At 49.2% G+C, this 15974-nt stretch overlaps 1 protein-coding gene across 2 annotated transcripts; it reads left to right on the forward strand.

Annotated features, from left to right (window-relative positions):
• The first annotated feature begins 11681 nt into the window (after positions 1-11681).
• Positions 11682-15727, forward strand: LOC120641464 (myb family transcription factor MOF1-like). Of its 2 annotated transcripts, none has more exons than XM_039917616.1 (6): positions 11682-12183; positions 12650-12726; positions 12825-12861; positions 13302-13389; positions 13793-14036; positions 15006-15576. In XM_039917616.1, the coding sequence occupies exons 1-6, from the start codon at positions 12057-12059 to the stop codon at positions 15330-15332; spliced, it is 900 nt and encodes a 299-aa protein (XP_039773550.1). In that variant the 5' UTR covers positions 11682-12056; the 3' UTR covers positions 15333-15576. The 2 variants fall into 2 exon arrangements, with proteins under 2 accessions (XP_039773550.1, XP_039773551.1); XM_039917617.1 differs by having other exon boundaries at positions 11685-12183; positions 15009-15727.
• The last annotated feature ends 247 nt before the right edge of the window (positions 15728-15974 follow it).

Here is a 15974-nt window from a genome sequence, read left to right on the forward strand (position 1 = left end):
TCCTAAGTACAATTAAGTCATTAGGTAGCAATCTATTCTCAGATTCACAATAAACATTACTAAGGAACGAACTCACCTGTAAGTTCAATTGTCGAGCACGTGCGCGAGTAATAGGACCTTGTATATCATCTTGAGGAGTGTCGTTTGTATCCGTAGGAGTGATGTCCTCATCAAAAGAACTATATTTGGACCCGATATGGTTCAAGAAGCTGAAGAGCAAGTCCGTCTTATTCAAGAAAATTTGAAAATTGCGCAGTCTTGGCAGAAGAGTTACGCTAATAAAAGAAGTAGTCCACTTGCCTTTGAAGTCGGCGACCATGTCTATCTGAAAGTATCACCTTGGAAAGGCGTGCAAAGATTTGGAGTAAAAGGAAAGCTAGCTCCCCGCTACATTGGTCCATATCCAATCGTGGAGAGATGTGGTCCTGTAGCTTACCGGTTAAATCTTCCAGCAAAATTTGCTTCAATTCATAACATCTTTCATGTATCACAACTAAAGAAATGTCTGAGAATTCCAACTGAAGCTATTGATAGTGATACAATTCAGTTAGAATCTGATCTCACTTATGTTGAGCGTCCAATCAAGATACTTGATCGCAAGGACCGTATTACTCGTCGTACTACCATCAAATTTTATAAGGTTCAGTGGTCTCATCATTCCGAAGAGGAAGCTACTTGGGAAAAAAAAGAATTTCTAAAGTCCAAGTATCCAGAGTTTCTACGCACGCATCAAGGTATTTGCCCTTGAACTTTCCACCGAAATTCTATCGTCCTGAATCTCGGGACGAGATTCTTTTTAGGGGGGAAGGCTGTAACACCCCGGTGTTAATTTTGGTGCTAATCTTGTGGTTAATTGCTAATCATGGCTTAGTAATGTCTTTATCTTGATCATGATCGTCGATAGTACTCAACTCTAGCCGAACTGTGAGCACGTTTTTCTCCATAATCCAAACTCCGAATCAATTTTCGCCCAATATCAAAGTGGTAGAACTAATCTTCTTCAACAACTTCTATTTTGGCCGAATTCCAAGTTTCAATGGAAATTTTTGAGTTTTGAGAAGTTAAAAGTGGAATCTGGAATTATTGGTCGTGTCTGGCCGGGACCAGTTAGACTGGTATGGGGCACCGGTTAGACCGGTCGTCTCCCCTGTTCTGCTTAAGCGGCGGCGACAGTGCCGGCGCCGCCACGCGTCGCCTCTCCGGCGAGCTCCAGCGCCGCTTACGCCTCTGCAGTCGTTCTAGTAGCCAATCCCGTTTTGCCTTCGTCGTACCCTTCCTCACGCCGCAAGCGGAGCAAGCAAACCCTAGCACCGCCGCTCGCCGTGCCGACCATTCCGTCGCCGTCTTGCCGCCATTCTTCGAGCTCGAGCCCTCCCCGAGCCACTCCACCTCACCCTGCACCTCCACAGTTCCGCCCCGACCTCGATTGTGCCGTTACCCAGCCGGAATCGAAGCCGCCGCCGCCGACCACCCGAAACCCGACCGTCGGAGCTCCGCCCTCTCATCGACGTCCCATTTCCGCCCCTCAACTCGATTCAAGGTAGTGGTGGACTTCCCCATACCCTAATCCATGTTCCCGACCTCTTTTTCCTCGGGTTCATGCGCTACCTTCGCCGGGAACACCTCTCGCCGCCGTGCGCTGCCGCTTGCCGCCACCCGCTCGTCGCCCCGCGCTCTGGGCCGAGCTCCTGCGCCACTTCCACGCGCACGGAGGCTGCCTAACCCTGCTGGACCCTCCCCGCCCTTCCTTTGCCGCCGCCCCGCCCCTCTCCGGGGGGAACGCTGCCGCCGTCAAGCCGCGCCGCGCGGCCTCTACTCTGTTGGTGGGCGCCGCCCAAGGAAGCGGTTAGACCGCTGTGAAAGACCGGTTAAACTGGTCTTCACCGGTCAGACCGGTGTAGTGAACCGGTCCACTAATCCTTTTTATGTGTTGATCTCCCAAAATTCCTAGTAATTCGTAGAAAAATCCTAAAAATGCAAACCAGTTCATATAGCTTCATAATTTCGTGCTCTATCTGATAGAGCCATGTAATAGCTAGATTCCATCCTTTTGCTAGATGGTTTCATTTGCACTTGTTTAATAGTAGTTGAGACCTAGAACACCTCCTTTCGGACTTAGAGTTAAGCCTGATCTGATCAATGCACCCTCTTGTCTTCTTTGATGGAGACACTTCAGGCTAAAAGCAATTAAGGACTAAAATTTCATTCAGCACTGCACCATCCTTGAACCATAGCTAAGAAGGTTGTTTCCAGTTTTGGCCGCGCGTTCTTTTGGAAGCATTGCTTTGCATTGCATTGCCTTTCTTTTTATGCATCTCATGCATAGCATATTTTACTTGGGTAGCCGCTGACACCGAGGTAGCCTATGAGCTAGTTGCTGAGCCGGTCCAGGAGCCACCAGCAGGAGAGCAGCAGATCGAGGAAGCCATTGAGAAAGCTCCGGAAGATGTTGCTAACCCCGCTGACCTGCAAGGCAAGCCCCGGAGCATAACCCTTACTTAAACTTTATGCAATGTTATTAAGTATGTACTTGTGCATTAAGTTTCTAGGAGTTGTATGGAACTCTAGATGCATAATGTCTAGGTTATCCAATGTCTCAACTAGTGTGGGCAGATCGATAGCGCTGCTACGCCTGAATAAAACCCGGTAGAAGACGGATGATTTCCTGTCACCCGCGAGATATAGGTGGTTACTTCAGTAAGAGAAGTGAGCATGTTACTATAAGGATGAGAATGGAGACTGGGCGGAGGAAAGGTTGGACATGGTTATGAATTAAAGAAAAGTTGAGCCTCCGCCTATGTCGATTGAGGACCGTACCGTTGTTGGCACTACTGATCGAGGATTGAACAGTACTAACCACATGCCGGGAGTAGGAGGTAGTCGAAACCGGTAAGCTAATTACCTAAATTGCGTCGGAATCTGATTCTCGACCCGTGGTGCTGGGCAAGGGTTGACGGATGGTGAAGTCGTCGACGGGTTCACCGGGTGTTCGCACGTGCGGGGCTCATCATCCGGGTGTTTGCGGGCATGACTCTGGCTTCGGGGTAATCATGGGAACAGTTGCTCGGTGTGACTCGCCGGGGTCGCACTTGGCGTGTGAGTTAGGTCCACCTTGAAAGGTTAAATCGGATCGATTCGCCGTGACTCGCGGATATGAGAACCTTGATCTCTCTGTCACATTGTAGTAAAGAAGTGAAATGAGACTGGAATGGAAATGTTGAGTTGTATGTTCTAAAATATAATATGATCAATCATGTATGCTCTAGAGAAATAGGCGAACCTAGTTTGTAGCTGTCAAGTCAATTGGAGCTAAAATATTGAAAGTAAGGATTCAGTATTAGTAGCTTTTCTGCAAAACAACTCCAGAGCCAAAGAGCTTTGCATGTCTAGTTAATGGGCTAAGTATATCCATAGACGGGTAAGTCTTGCTGAGTATTAGAGTACTCAGGGTTTGGTTGTACCCCCTTCTGAGCAGGCTGTGTTCCGGAAGACTTCGAGGAGATCTGCGCGTCTTGGAGTGGTCAGCCTCTTCCTCCGGGTTGGACTGTCGAGTGGGTTCCGTCTTCTTCGTGAAGTGCAGGCAGGTGAGCCTCACATCAGTGGGCAAGATGTGAAGCTCGTCTTTTGTCATCGACGTTATCTACCGTATTGTATTTTCGAAGATTGTTTCAAACTTGTTGTTATTTCCGCTGTGTTTGAACTATGGTATTTGAAATGTAACCCTGGAGTGTAAAACTTTATTGTAAATTGTTTCTAAAGCCTGTGTTAACCTCTGTTGTAAATTAATTTGAACTCTGCTTTTGCTCGTAATCACCTGTGCTCGTCTTTTGGCGAGAGTTCCCGTGTAATCGATCCTGGTTACAGCAGGCAGTCTGGGTGTACTGGTTGAGTGCAATAACTTAGGATTAAACATAAATGGTGGATTAGTGCACTTGATCGGTATTATTTGGACGGTTCTGTGACAAAATGAGTAAGAATATAGAATTTTCATGTTTCCGCTGCAAAGTAAAAAAAATCTCATCCCCTATTTAAATTGGAACCAACGTGAAAATTTGAATAGAGGAGTAGAAAGATATTTGTTTAAAATTAATTTTTGATATTGTTATTTTCTAACCAGCGTTGATGATAACAATATTATAATTTTAAGTTCAACGTTAAATCTCTGACTTTTTGCATCAGAATGATCAATTTTTTAGAGAAGAGAGAAAGACAAAGAAAAGCTTATCCGCTGTAATAAAGAAAGACAAACTCATATGAGTTTTTCCCAGTGGGAAAAAGTAGCCTTTAAGTTTAAGGTTAAAAAAAGCTTTCGCTGTTGTATGTCAAAGTAAGGATGTTTTGGCACATTTTGCCATTGTAAGTGTCAAGTTGAGCATTAGTTTGCCCTTAAAAGAAAAGAAATTTAAAGTATATTATGATGTTGTCATTTACTGACCAAAGTTGATAATGGCAATATTATAATTTTTTATTCTAGTCATGTGTTCTATTTCTGTCCAACGGTGGTATAGAATTGAAAGTAAAGAAAAGTTGTATGTTTTAATTTTGACCAACGTTAAATTAAGACATATAATTTTTCCCAAGTAGAGAAAAATTAACAGACAAAAGTTGATTCCGATCAACGCCACAGATAAAGTTTTGAGGTTACTCAGCTGCATAGTTGGGGTTAAGAAAGAAAAGTGCTTGTTCCATTCTGACTTTTAGTTGATATGGAAAAGAGATGCAACTGTTTTCGAAAACTTTTTGGTTTCTCTCACTAAAGTTTTACGGATATTCTAATTCGTTAGATTTTCTGATTAAATTGGGACCAACGGGAAGATTTAATCAGAAAAGAAAGTATATGTGCATGTTTTAGTCATTGTGACTAAAATTTTGTCACTATAAAGTGTTTTCTTGTCCTTCAACAGTAAAAATAATGGTGACATAAGTCAGCTGCATGTTCAATTTGACCAACGTTGAATTAAACTTGTGTGTTAGCATAATTTTTGGATTTATTTCTGAAATTATGGCATTGATTGTTACCAGGTGCACAGTGAAGCCGTAGGCGCCGCGCGCGCGGTGCACGTCAGTCTGCCGCATTAAATGGATACGACGGCACGACCTTTTCCATCATGCCGCCTACGCCGCAAGCTACGCGGCATGAACAGCATGCGGACGAGGTAGCAAAATCCCGGAATAAGATCTTCCCCAGGCGTAGCACCATAATAGCGCTAGGAATTATGTTATTTAAATGCATCCACGTTGGGCCCACCTGTCGGGGTCCCAACGGCTATGTACGTGCCTCCCTTTGACTATGAAAGGGGAGCACATGCTAGTCTCAGGACAAGGGGACTCAGACTCTCTCCCTCACACTCTCAGCTCACGAGCTAGAACCACTCTCGAGCAATCTCTTGTGAGCACAGGCAATACAACACACAGTGGATGTAGGGTATTACGCTCCGGCGACCCGAATCATTCTAAACCTTCTGTGTTCCTCGTGTTCTTGCATCTAGATCGGACTAATCCTAGCTATCCCCCGAGTTCATTCTCCCTCAGGGCTTAGGCGGGTGCATTCTGCCACCCGGCTGGGTTTACCACCCGACAAAAAAAACATTATAATACCACCTGATGAATTCAGATCACATAATAGTGTATCAAAAGTTTTGTGAGAACAAAGAAAAATTTTGGGTTTTAAGTAAAGGTCAAGATGACAAATTATAAAAATATAAAGTTCAAAGATGGGAAATTCCTTTTCCTGCAAAGTTGCAAAGTCCAAAGAAGGTTATTATGACATCTAGTTTTGATAAGAATAATCTTGGTGAAGAGTCATTCGCTCTAGGAAAAGAAATTCACCGGGATAAAAGAAAAGGGGGTATCAGGACTATCACAGAGAGCATACTTAGAAAAGAGTTCTAAAGATATATAGTATGCATGCGAGTAAGCCTACGCCTGTCCTATTGTCATGGATAATAGTTTTGGAATTTTCAGAATTCCAAGAACCATTATTTGATCGATCAAAAAGAAAAGGTTCCATGCGCTTCAGCTATTGGAAGCAAAATTAGTGCTCAAAAGAATTTACCCTGACATAGTGCAAGTATTCGGAATATTTTGGCAGAAGTCCAGTCCAGCAATAGATCACTAGAATGGAGTTACATAATATTTTTGTAATTTTGCAAAGTATTGTCAGCCTCATGCTAAGTAAGAAAGAAACATGTACTCTCAAAAAGTTGCGAGTAAAAAAATTAAATTTTGGTTTGATGTTTAGTGAAGCCCACAGTAGTAACTAACACTCGCGCTTGGAGTTTTATTGTGGAAAAGCTCCAAAGCAAAATAGTTGTGATATCGTGGATCATGCACCCAAAGTTTAGCATGATATGAGGCTACAGGACAGGCAAATAGTTGAGAAAATCATTACCCAAAATTGATAATGATAGACAACAACAATATACTATTCGAATATTTTCACTCCTATGGCAACATGTCAAGTGTGCTGCCAAACACATTGACAATGAGTTATATGTTGCAACGGAGAAAATTCAAAATCATATGAAATCATTGAGCACCAAAGTATCAAGCAAGTGCTTGCGGATCCGCTCACCAAAGGCCTACCGCCCAAATCGACATGGGTTTTACGGAAGGCCTATGATATCTGAATTGCTAAAGGACCCAAAGAAAGGTTAAGGTCTTGTTTCAATACAGAAAAGTGCATTGTGGCTGTTAATCTGACGGTAAGTGATAACTGTCATGATGAAGCACGCCCTACGTACAGAACTGCAATGAGATGAGGACTGAAAGCAAAGCAAGTAAAGAAAAAGTAAAGAGTTAATTTCAAATTGAGAAGTTTAAAAGTAAAAGATGAGATCAAATGGGAGAATGTTGGGTTGATCTCCACCAGTTGGGCCAACAGCCAACTGGGCCTTTGACTCGCGCTCTGATCGGGAGTGCCCAGCCCAATGCAAGGCTGGTGGGCCCTATCGCACAGTGCCTGAATAGGGTTATGAGATTCACTGCCGCCACTATTCTCACCGTCCTAACCTTAATCCGATCTAAAGAGTGGGCTGTCGTTGCCATCAGGCCATCACCGCCCTGCACTGCAACAACACCGCCACCACGATGTCTCTGCGCTGCGTGTTGCTGTCCCAGCGCAACTTCACCGACGAACCCATTGTGTCCTGCAACTTCTGCATCCTGGTAAAAGAAAGAACCACTCGATCTAGGCTCCTAGACGATCCAACAGGTCTAACAGGACTGTGCTCGAATCCATGTGATGAGAGCAGGGTTAAATTTTCCGACCGGTCACCCCTAACCGCTGGGGTCCGGTTCCGGCTAACCGGACCGGTTAGTCCGGTTACCGGTCGGAACCGGACAAACGCAAATTTGAATTCAAATTTTCCCGTTGAAACGGTTCTAACCGGTATACCGGCCGGTTTGACCGGTTTACCGGCCGGTTTGACTTGTAACCGGTCGGTTTGACTGGTAACCAGTCAAATTCAATTTTTTTTGTTTAAATTCAAATGCCCACAAAGTATACTAAAGAAATGTTTGTATAACATATTTTAGTCCAAATGAAACCTCCAACCCTCTTTTGTACTACTTTTACATTGTATTTGTATACTTTTGTATGCACGTTTTTTTGTTTAACTTCAAATCCCCGCAAACTATACTAAATGAACGAATTTTTGAGAAAATTTAACACCATTAAATTCGTCGCACCTTGAAATATTTTTAAGAATTTTTCATTTTTTTAATTTAAATTTAAATTTTGAATTTGGGCCGGTTTGGTATCGGCCAAAACCGGACCGATTTGACCAGTAACCGGTCAAACCGGACCCGTTTCCACCGGTTAGGTAAACCCTGGATGAGAGTAGGTTCTGACCCTGTGGGATGCGTGGAGGGAGCGCTCCTCCGCATCAATCGAGTGGCCTGGCAAATGGCGATCGGCGGCGATGGCATGTGCATGCATGCACATGGACGCCGCGTAGGCTGCCGCGCCGTGGCGGGTGTGCTGGGGCGCCGGGGCGGCGTACGGGTGTAGGCTGCGCGCCTGTGCGTGGCCAAACAAGGAAAAAGGTGGCCTAGGCGCCGGGGGAGTAAATGGGATGGAACTTGGAAGAGCTGCCGGCCGCTGCCGCACCAAGGCGACCGGCGTACCTTGCCCTTGCCTACTAGCGCAGCTGCAGCAGTGGATGCGGATGGACTACAGGACTAGTCGAGCAGTGGCCAGTGGCAGAGCGAGCCTAGCACTGGCCTCAGCAGCCAGCAGCCTAGTATTAGGAGCCTAGTAGGGCTGTGGCCGCCGCAGTGTGACACGATTCGGCAAGGGCAAGGGAAATCCGGCGCCCAGAGATTCCGTGGCCGCCTTCTTGCGCATACGAGTACACACGCACAGCTAGCGCTGCTGCGAGTAGACAGTAGTTGTACTCGTAGCGAGCAAAGCAAACCCGCTCCCCGTCCATCATCTCCGAGCCGACTGTGAGCGTCTGTCCCTGTCGCTGTCCCCGGTGGAGGAGTCAAAGCTGGGTTGGCATGGCATGGCCTGGCCGTGGCTGGGGGTAGTAGGGGGCTAACTAACTGTGTGTTTGGTTGAATGGTAGGGTCCAACCCGGATGGGTTGAACCATTTTTTTCTGATGTTTGGATGGAGGTTGGAGGGGGTTGGGTCCGACCCGGAGGGGAATAATTCGGCTCAGATCCGGATCGGACTCGTCCGCCAAAATCGAGCGGACGAGTCCAACCCTGTTTCCTCCGTCTGGGTTCCGTGACGGGCGGACGACTGGGCGACGGGCGGGGCGACGGCCAAGGCGACGGCGACGGGCGGAGGAGGCCGGGGCGACGTCGACAGGCGGCGGAGGCTGGGGCCACGGCGCGCGGGGCGGGCCGCGGCGGCAAGCAGAGGAGGCGGGTTGGCCGCGGCGGAGGGCGAAGGAGGCGGGGCCGGCCGCGGCGGCGGCGGGCGGAGGAGGCCGGGCCGGCCACCCGGCGCCCTCCCGGAGCGAGCCAAGGCGTCGCGAGTAGGAAGAAGAAAGGAGATGGAGAGAGGGAAGACTGACATGTGGGCCCACTAACGGAGTGCGGGTTGCCATTCAACCCGTATTCCCAATTCTCTCAACCAAACATGTGATGGGTTGACTCCGTCCCCAAAATTAGAGCTGCAACCAAACAATAGATGGGTTGGCTCCATTCTTAAAATGAGAGTTGGATCCAACCCAACTCACTGATCCCGCAACCACATACACGGTAACTGGCTGGCTAGGATCGGAATCGGAGTAGGGGTATTTCGTTCGCTGCTGGGCGGCTCAGCGATGTGGGCAGGGCAGCGCAAATGTTGGACGGCGGGGTTTTGTTCTCAGGTGTTGAAATGGTGGCCTGGACACTGGATGGGTTTTCTCAGTTCACTGTGGGGGCGTTGTGGGCTTGTGGCTCGATCGGCTAGGTTGGACGTTGAAAATGGACCTCTCTGAGGTGGCTGGACCAGTGCATACTTTTTGTCCCCTTCCATTTGTTCACTTGCCGCCGCGCTGTTGCTTTCCTTTTGAATTCCACTTCCACTCCCAGTGCTGCTGCTACTTGGACCTTCCTGTTTGGAACTTGGATAGCGGACTCCGATTAGCTCCTGTTAGAGATTCAGACTTCCAGCACTGTTCCTTTTTCATTTAAAAATAGGTTTCAGCGTTAGACATGCGTGTGGATAATGCGGAGAAACTGGAAAATGAGAGATCTCTACTCCTGCTGGTACTGGTAGCATACTGTACGTTCGAGAGAGCAGTGGGAGATTGGTCCGACTCTCGGAAGAGACGAGAGAGGGAGAAGTTGCATCGCTCATGGCTGCTAGGATGACCCCGAGGCACCATAACTGCTGACGCGCTGCGAGATACGATACGCGTCACAGGCAGGCCATTACCGGAACCAAGGAACCTGCCATCTTCTCAGTGGTAAAGAAGACTTTGCTTTCGCAGGTTTCTTCCCAATTTATTAAAGAGAAATTGGTAGGCGGCACATCCCCAAATATTGATTTTGTGCCGCGCACACTTCATACTTCAAATTTGTGCATAGCACATTGTAATTCTGTATTTTTGTCTCCAACACACCGCAACACATAAAAGGACTTCTTTGCCCTTGCAAAAATCGGGCCCACCCATTAGCTCTCTCCCTCTCCTCCTTCCTCCTTCCCCTCTGAACAAAAGCGCGGCGCGGCAGGGCTTTGGCAGGAGTAGCGCGCGGCGAGGCAGGACCCTGGCGGCCTCCAGTGAGCCGCAGGGCCGCGCCGCGCCGCCCCTCCTCTGCTCTCTCTACCCGCGAGGCGCGCCGGCCTTGGAGCTTGCCGGGGCAGCGGGCGGACGGACGGCGCCCCCCATCCTCTCCCTCGCCGGCGGCGGACGGCCGCCCGGGGCATCGACGCAGGACGCCGCTCGGTGCAGGCCGCGCCTCCGGTCCTCGCGGATGCCGCAGCTCCGCGCCGCCCGCCCGCTGCTGGTCCATGTGAGGCCGCGTCGCAGCTCCCGCGGAAGCCCACGCTGCTGCTTCCCTCGCGATGAGCCTGCTCGCGCTCGCCGCCGCCGCGCTCCGCGCATTGCGCTCTGCTCCGCAACCTCCGCCCCCGCCGGCCCCACCGCTACCCGCGCGCTCCACAGCAGAGCTCGGCGCGGCGTGCAGGGCCCCGCGAGATCCTCGTTCTCCCCGGCTAGCATGGCCCCCTCTCCGCAGTGCTGGTGAGCGCATGGCCACGAGCGCATCGCCCCTCCTCTGCTGCTCGCCCCTCTGCACCCGCGCCAGCCGTCGGAGCTAGAGCTCTCGCGCGCGGCCTCGGTGGCGAAGCAGGGAGGCCCGCGCACTGGCCGTCGGGCGGAGCTAGAGCAGGCGAGCCGGCGCAGCTTCAATCTCGCCCTCTCCACAGGGGCCGGTAGCATGGATCCGCCTCCTCCGAGTCCCTCCCCTTCCCATGGCAGATCCGCGGGCGGCGGCGGTGGACGGAACCGCCTCGGCTGCTCCGCCGCGCCCGGAGCAGGGGCAGTCCGATGGCGCGGGCAGCAGCAGCTCCGCCTCGTCGGAGGCTCCTTCGGCACCGAGCTCGACGCGGATCCGCCCCGGGCTCGAGCCCCCCCCCCCCCCCCCCGACGCGTCGCGGCTTCGGCTCCGGCTCTCTCTCTTTCTGTCTTGCTGACGGGGGAGAGGGAGAGAGCTGACGGGTGGGTCTGGTTTTTAAAGGGCAAAATAGTCCTTTTATATGCTGCGGTGTGTTGGAGACAAAAATACAGAATCGCAGTGTGTTGTGCACAAATCCAAAGAATGGAGTGTGCGCGACACAAAATCACTATTTTAGGATGTGCCATATACCAATTTCCCTTTATTAAAACAGCATCCATCGGCCGGCCTGGTATGCTCCTACATGATGAACGGGACTCCTCTATCTCGCTACACCAATCTCGTGTGCGCGCAGACCCATTAAATCCGGCTAATGATGGCCGTATCTCGCGAGCGCAGTAGGTCACGCGTTCACACACCATCATCGATCGACCGGCGTCCGTACTCTGCTAATCCGCGACAGGCCCAACGAGATGATTTAGACTCTCTCTCTCTGTCTCTCTCTGCGTTCAGTGCGCAGCGTGTATTGCAGCAGACAGGAAGCCCCATGAGCCCATGCCCATCCATACAAGCAAGAGGGGAGCGCGAGAGGGAGCGAACGAACCGGTCTCCCAAACTACACGTCTACATCCAAGACAGCAACCACCCAAGCAAGGGCCGCGCGTCCACCCGTCCGGCTTATAAATCTACGCCCCTCTCGTCTTTTGAGGGCGGAGGAGAGAGCGAGAGCGAGAGCGAGAGGAAGAAGAGACACCACGCACCTTGCGCGCGCGCGCTCGCAACGCGTCTTCTGCTGGGCTGGGAGGGAGCGACCGCCTGCTGCTCGCCGGTGCGGCAGCCCTTGCCGGCCTACACGTTGGTCAGAGAGGTGCCGGCCGGGAGGAGTAGGGAGCAGAAGCGGAAGTTTGGTTCTTTCCTCGAGCACCTGCCTGCCGGCAGGGCGCGCTTCCTTGCTCGGGCCTGGTGCGCTACTCCACCGTCTTGCTGGCGATCGAGGAGATGGGCGGCGGCGGCAAGAATGGCGACGTGAGGAAGTACATCCGGTCCAAGGAGCCCAGGATGAGGTGGACCGCCGACCTCCACCGCAGCTTCGTGCGAGCCATAGACTGCCTCGGCGGCCAAGACAGTGAGTTCCCTTCTTCCCTTCCGCCTCCCATCCTAGCTGCCCTTCCACTTCCATGTTGTGTTCATGGTGTCGACGCGCTTTGCATGCTCGTTTGATGACTTCTCCCTCTTTTCCTCGAGCTAGTTTGCTACATGTGCTTTTTTTTTGCTAGTAGCATTCTTTTCTTCTCCACTGATGGTGCTAGCTGTAGATGATCTCACACCGTCTTATTTGATTCTAGGACGACTTGCTGTGCTTCCTCCTCCTCCTCCTTTTCACCCCTCAGTTGGTTGATGCATGCTCATCAGCTCATGTAGTATTATATATTGTTCTTGAGAGATTCAGAAGAATTTTCTTGGCGCCATGAAGTGCTTTCTTGTCTTTTATGTTCTAATATCGGTTGTGCTCTTCTGCCTTTCTGCTATCATATTCTTAGTAGTGCTTTGACCTGCCTAGCTAATTGCCGCTTTCGTGGTGTGAATTGCAGAGGCTACGCCGAAGCTCATTCTCCAGTTCATGGGCGCCAAGGGGCTTACCATATCTCATGTCAAGAGCCATCTCCAGGTGAGTTAACTTTTTTTCTTCATCCCTTCACGCCTGCAGGCCATGCCGTATGCAAATCCAAAGCTTTTGATTCCTCCATTTGCCCTTCTGATGGACAGATGTACAGAGCTGCGAGGCTTGGCGGAGCAAGAAGAGGTGAGAGATGAAATGAACCCTCGTTGCTTGCTTCTTTCACTAGGTCGTATTTTTAATTGTTCTACATGTCAACGCTGTGAGTGTAGCTTGCCTGCATTGTTTATTCAATATTCAGGAGAGCAAAACACACGTCTACAACAGTAAACTGAACATTCCAAATTATTAAATATATAGTTTTTAAGAAGTATCCCATTGCCTTGTGGTTTGTGTGACTCTTCTCTAAGCTCACTGTCCCACATGCTCACTGCACTTGTCAACTACTCCTAGCAACCCCAGATTCCTTTCTCATGTGTCATGAGTACAGTCATCATGCAAAGTAAAACCTCTGTTTGGAAAGCTAACTATAAAAATAAAAATGTTAATAATAATCGCATACTTTCTATAGATTTTGCTAATGGAAAGCCAAACACCTTTCTTTCATGGCACCATCACTCCATCAGGGATGCAAGCAGCCCAACTGCAAAGGAGGCACTCATGCGCCGGTGATGAGCAAGGCCCCAAGGAGTTCCTGTGCCCCCGTCTGAAAAGGTTTGCCCTGCAACGCCTTTCCCCCTCCATCTTTGCAATGTGTTTTCAAGTTGAAGACAAGCTTTTCCAAGGCCTAATCTTGGCTGTGTTTAGTTCCGCAAAAAGTTCCTAAAATTTTTCACTATCGCACATCACATCGAATCTTACAATACATGCATAAAGTATTAAATGTAGTTAAAAAATATAACTAATTGCACAATTTGGTTGTAAATGACGAGACGAATCTTTTGAGACTAATTACTCCATGGTTGGACAATAATTATCAAATAAAACCGAAACGTGTTACAACAACTTTTTCGCGAACTAAACACACCCCTTGATGCAAGGAACTAAAGCGCCTTTTCCGATGGCATCTGTCCGTTTGCTCTTTTTACATGGGGGTCGTCTTTGGATGGATGAACAGGGCCAGGATGGGGACGGCAGCCGTATACGAGAGCTTGCAGGGAAGCCATGGAATCAGTGAGCCGAGGACTGCAGCTGCTGGGAGCCTGTACTGCGTTGATGATTACATGCAAGCCGTGGCGATGCGCAGGAGAATAAAGGAGGAGGGCCTGAGATGGCAGAGGAGGGATGCTGCTGCTGCTCCTGCTGCGGCTTCCAACCTCCAAGCCGTGGGATGTTTGGTGCAAGAATCTGACCGCTTTAAGGTACATCAGCTAAAAAGTAAAAGATGGTAGAAAAGATATTGTCAAAAGGTTTCTCAAAAGAAGATGAACCTTTCCTTGTCTTAACTGCTCGCTTTCACACTGCCATTCTTATCTTCAATTACATCCTATTTTGCATTCTTTTTTTGTTCAGTAGTTCTTTGGTGGCAGAATTTTTGCTCAAAAGTTGCTTTCCTGTAGGTCCCACTTATTATCCTTGAGTATTGGTCAGCCTGCCAATCAGATAGCACTAAACAATCTGACCACATCTCTAACACGTACGTATTCATATTAGTTGTGTGAGGAGGACTGGGGTTCAGTGTTCAGACCTTATCCTTGATCGACCAATGCAGATGCAATCACATCTCAGATCCTCCTGCAGGAACAGGATTGCTGTATCTCTGGCGCATGTTTTTGTAGAAGACACACAACATTTATAGGTTGTCGGTACAGGTAGCAACTTCTGTATCTGGCTACGTGTACAGAGTACATAAGCCAATAGGCCCGAGTATACCCGCATCTTTAGGACATACAAGCACCGGCATGGCAAGAACACTGCCAAAATCAGCTCTTGAAATCTAGTACTCTGTTAACTAGAAATGACAGAATTGGTTCAGGCATTTACTCCTCACGTTGCCGTAGTGGCATGTTGCAGTGGCTTCTGTAGCGTTCAGATCCACGCCTTGCATTGCACCCTGTAGTTCTCATGATGATGCTAGTGCAGATAGAATTTACTCATTATAGCTTCTCTGAAGGCTTGCTCTGACTGAAAATTTCTGAAAACTGCACGTCCTTTTGCTTCTATGCACATGAATAGCGAGCGTAGCTGTTGTACCCCGTTGCCTGATCCTGGCGATCACAGTGTAAAAGTTATACAGTTACTGCAGAAGTACTTGTTTCTTTTTATGCCATATTTTCCATCAGTGTAGCAAATCACTCTTTCTAACTATTTATAATTTCGTTGGACTTTAGCAGATAAGCAGACCAGAAGCAAACCATCTTGGTCTTGCGCTGAATCAGCAGCAGGGCTCCATAGAGGATGGAAACGGATGCTCCCTCTTCAGTAGCTTCAGCATTGCAGCAAAGGGCGAGCCACCTGAGCAATGCTTTCTGTCACTGTCCCTCGGTCTGGACCCAAACTCCGCCCGCGCCACGGCCGCCGCCTCGCCGAGCGAGAGCAGCTGCATCCTCACGGCCTCGCCAGCGAGGAGGAGCTCCAGTGACTGCTCGGGCCATTCAGACCACTTTGTCGGCCCGGGTTTAAGCTTGGAGCTTTCCCTGTCAATGTGTGGATCTTAGACAACTGGTCCAGCTCCGGATTTTGTACATCGATCGGCCGGCTGCCCCCTTTGGTGATCGCCGGCGTTTCTTTAGGATGTTCCTGGCAGCATGGCCATGTTAGAATGTTAGCAGCTAAGGCCAAGTTGGTAGTAGGACGATGACCTTAGAATCATAGCATGTTACTTCTAGCTAGTATGTGTAAGTGGCAAAGTCATCGGGCTCCTTTCAGATTCGGAGTACAATTGTCATACTGTTGCTTTCAGCTTCAGGCTTGAGCACCAGAGAACAGGAAAAAGGCGAGATTCTTGCCCCAGCCATCTTTTCCTTTACCGCCTTTTGTTTGATCATGTCAAAGATGGCTTTCTAGGGGTAGGGATCACGAAATTGGCAACATCAAGCTTTTTGTGAGATCATGTTCGAGCCAACAATGTCTACAAACTAGAAAGAGTGTACCCTTTTTATTCCATTCCATGTACCCTTTTTATTCCATTCCATGTTGCTCCTATATGCTTGCTACTGCTGACATCGACAGCTCCTGCAGCGGCAAAGAATATCCTGAACTGAGGAGATTCTCTTTTCCCAAAAATCGCTACTGCATTTCTCCCTTGCTTCAGAGCATCCAAAGAATATATGGCCTAAGCGATGCCGTTTGGATGCAAG

Source organism: Panicum virgatum, chromosome 7K (genome assembly GCF_016808335.1).
Source record: "Panicum virgatum strain AP13 chromosome 7K, P.virgatum_v5, whole genome shotgun sequence".
Lineage (NCBI taxonomy): Eukaryota > Viridiplantae > Streptophyta > Magnoliopsida > Poales > Poaceae > Panicum > Panicum virgatum.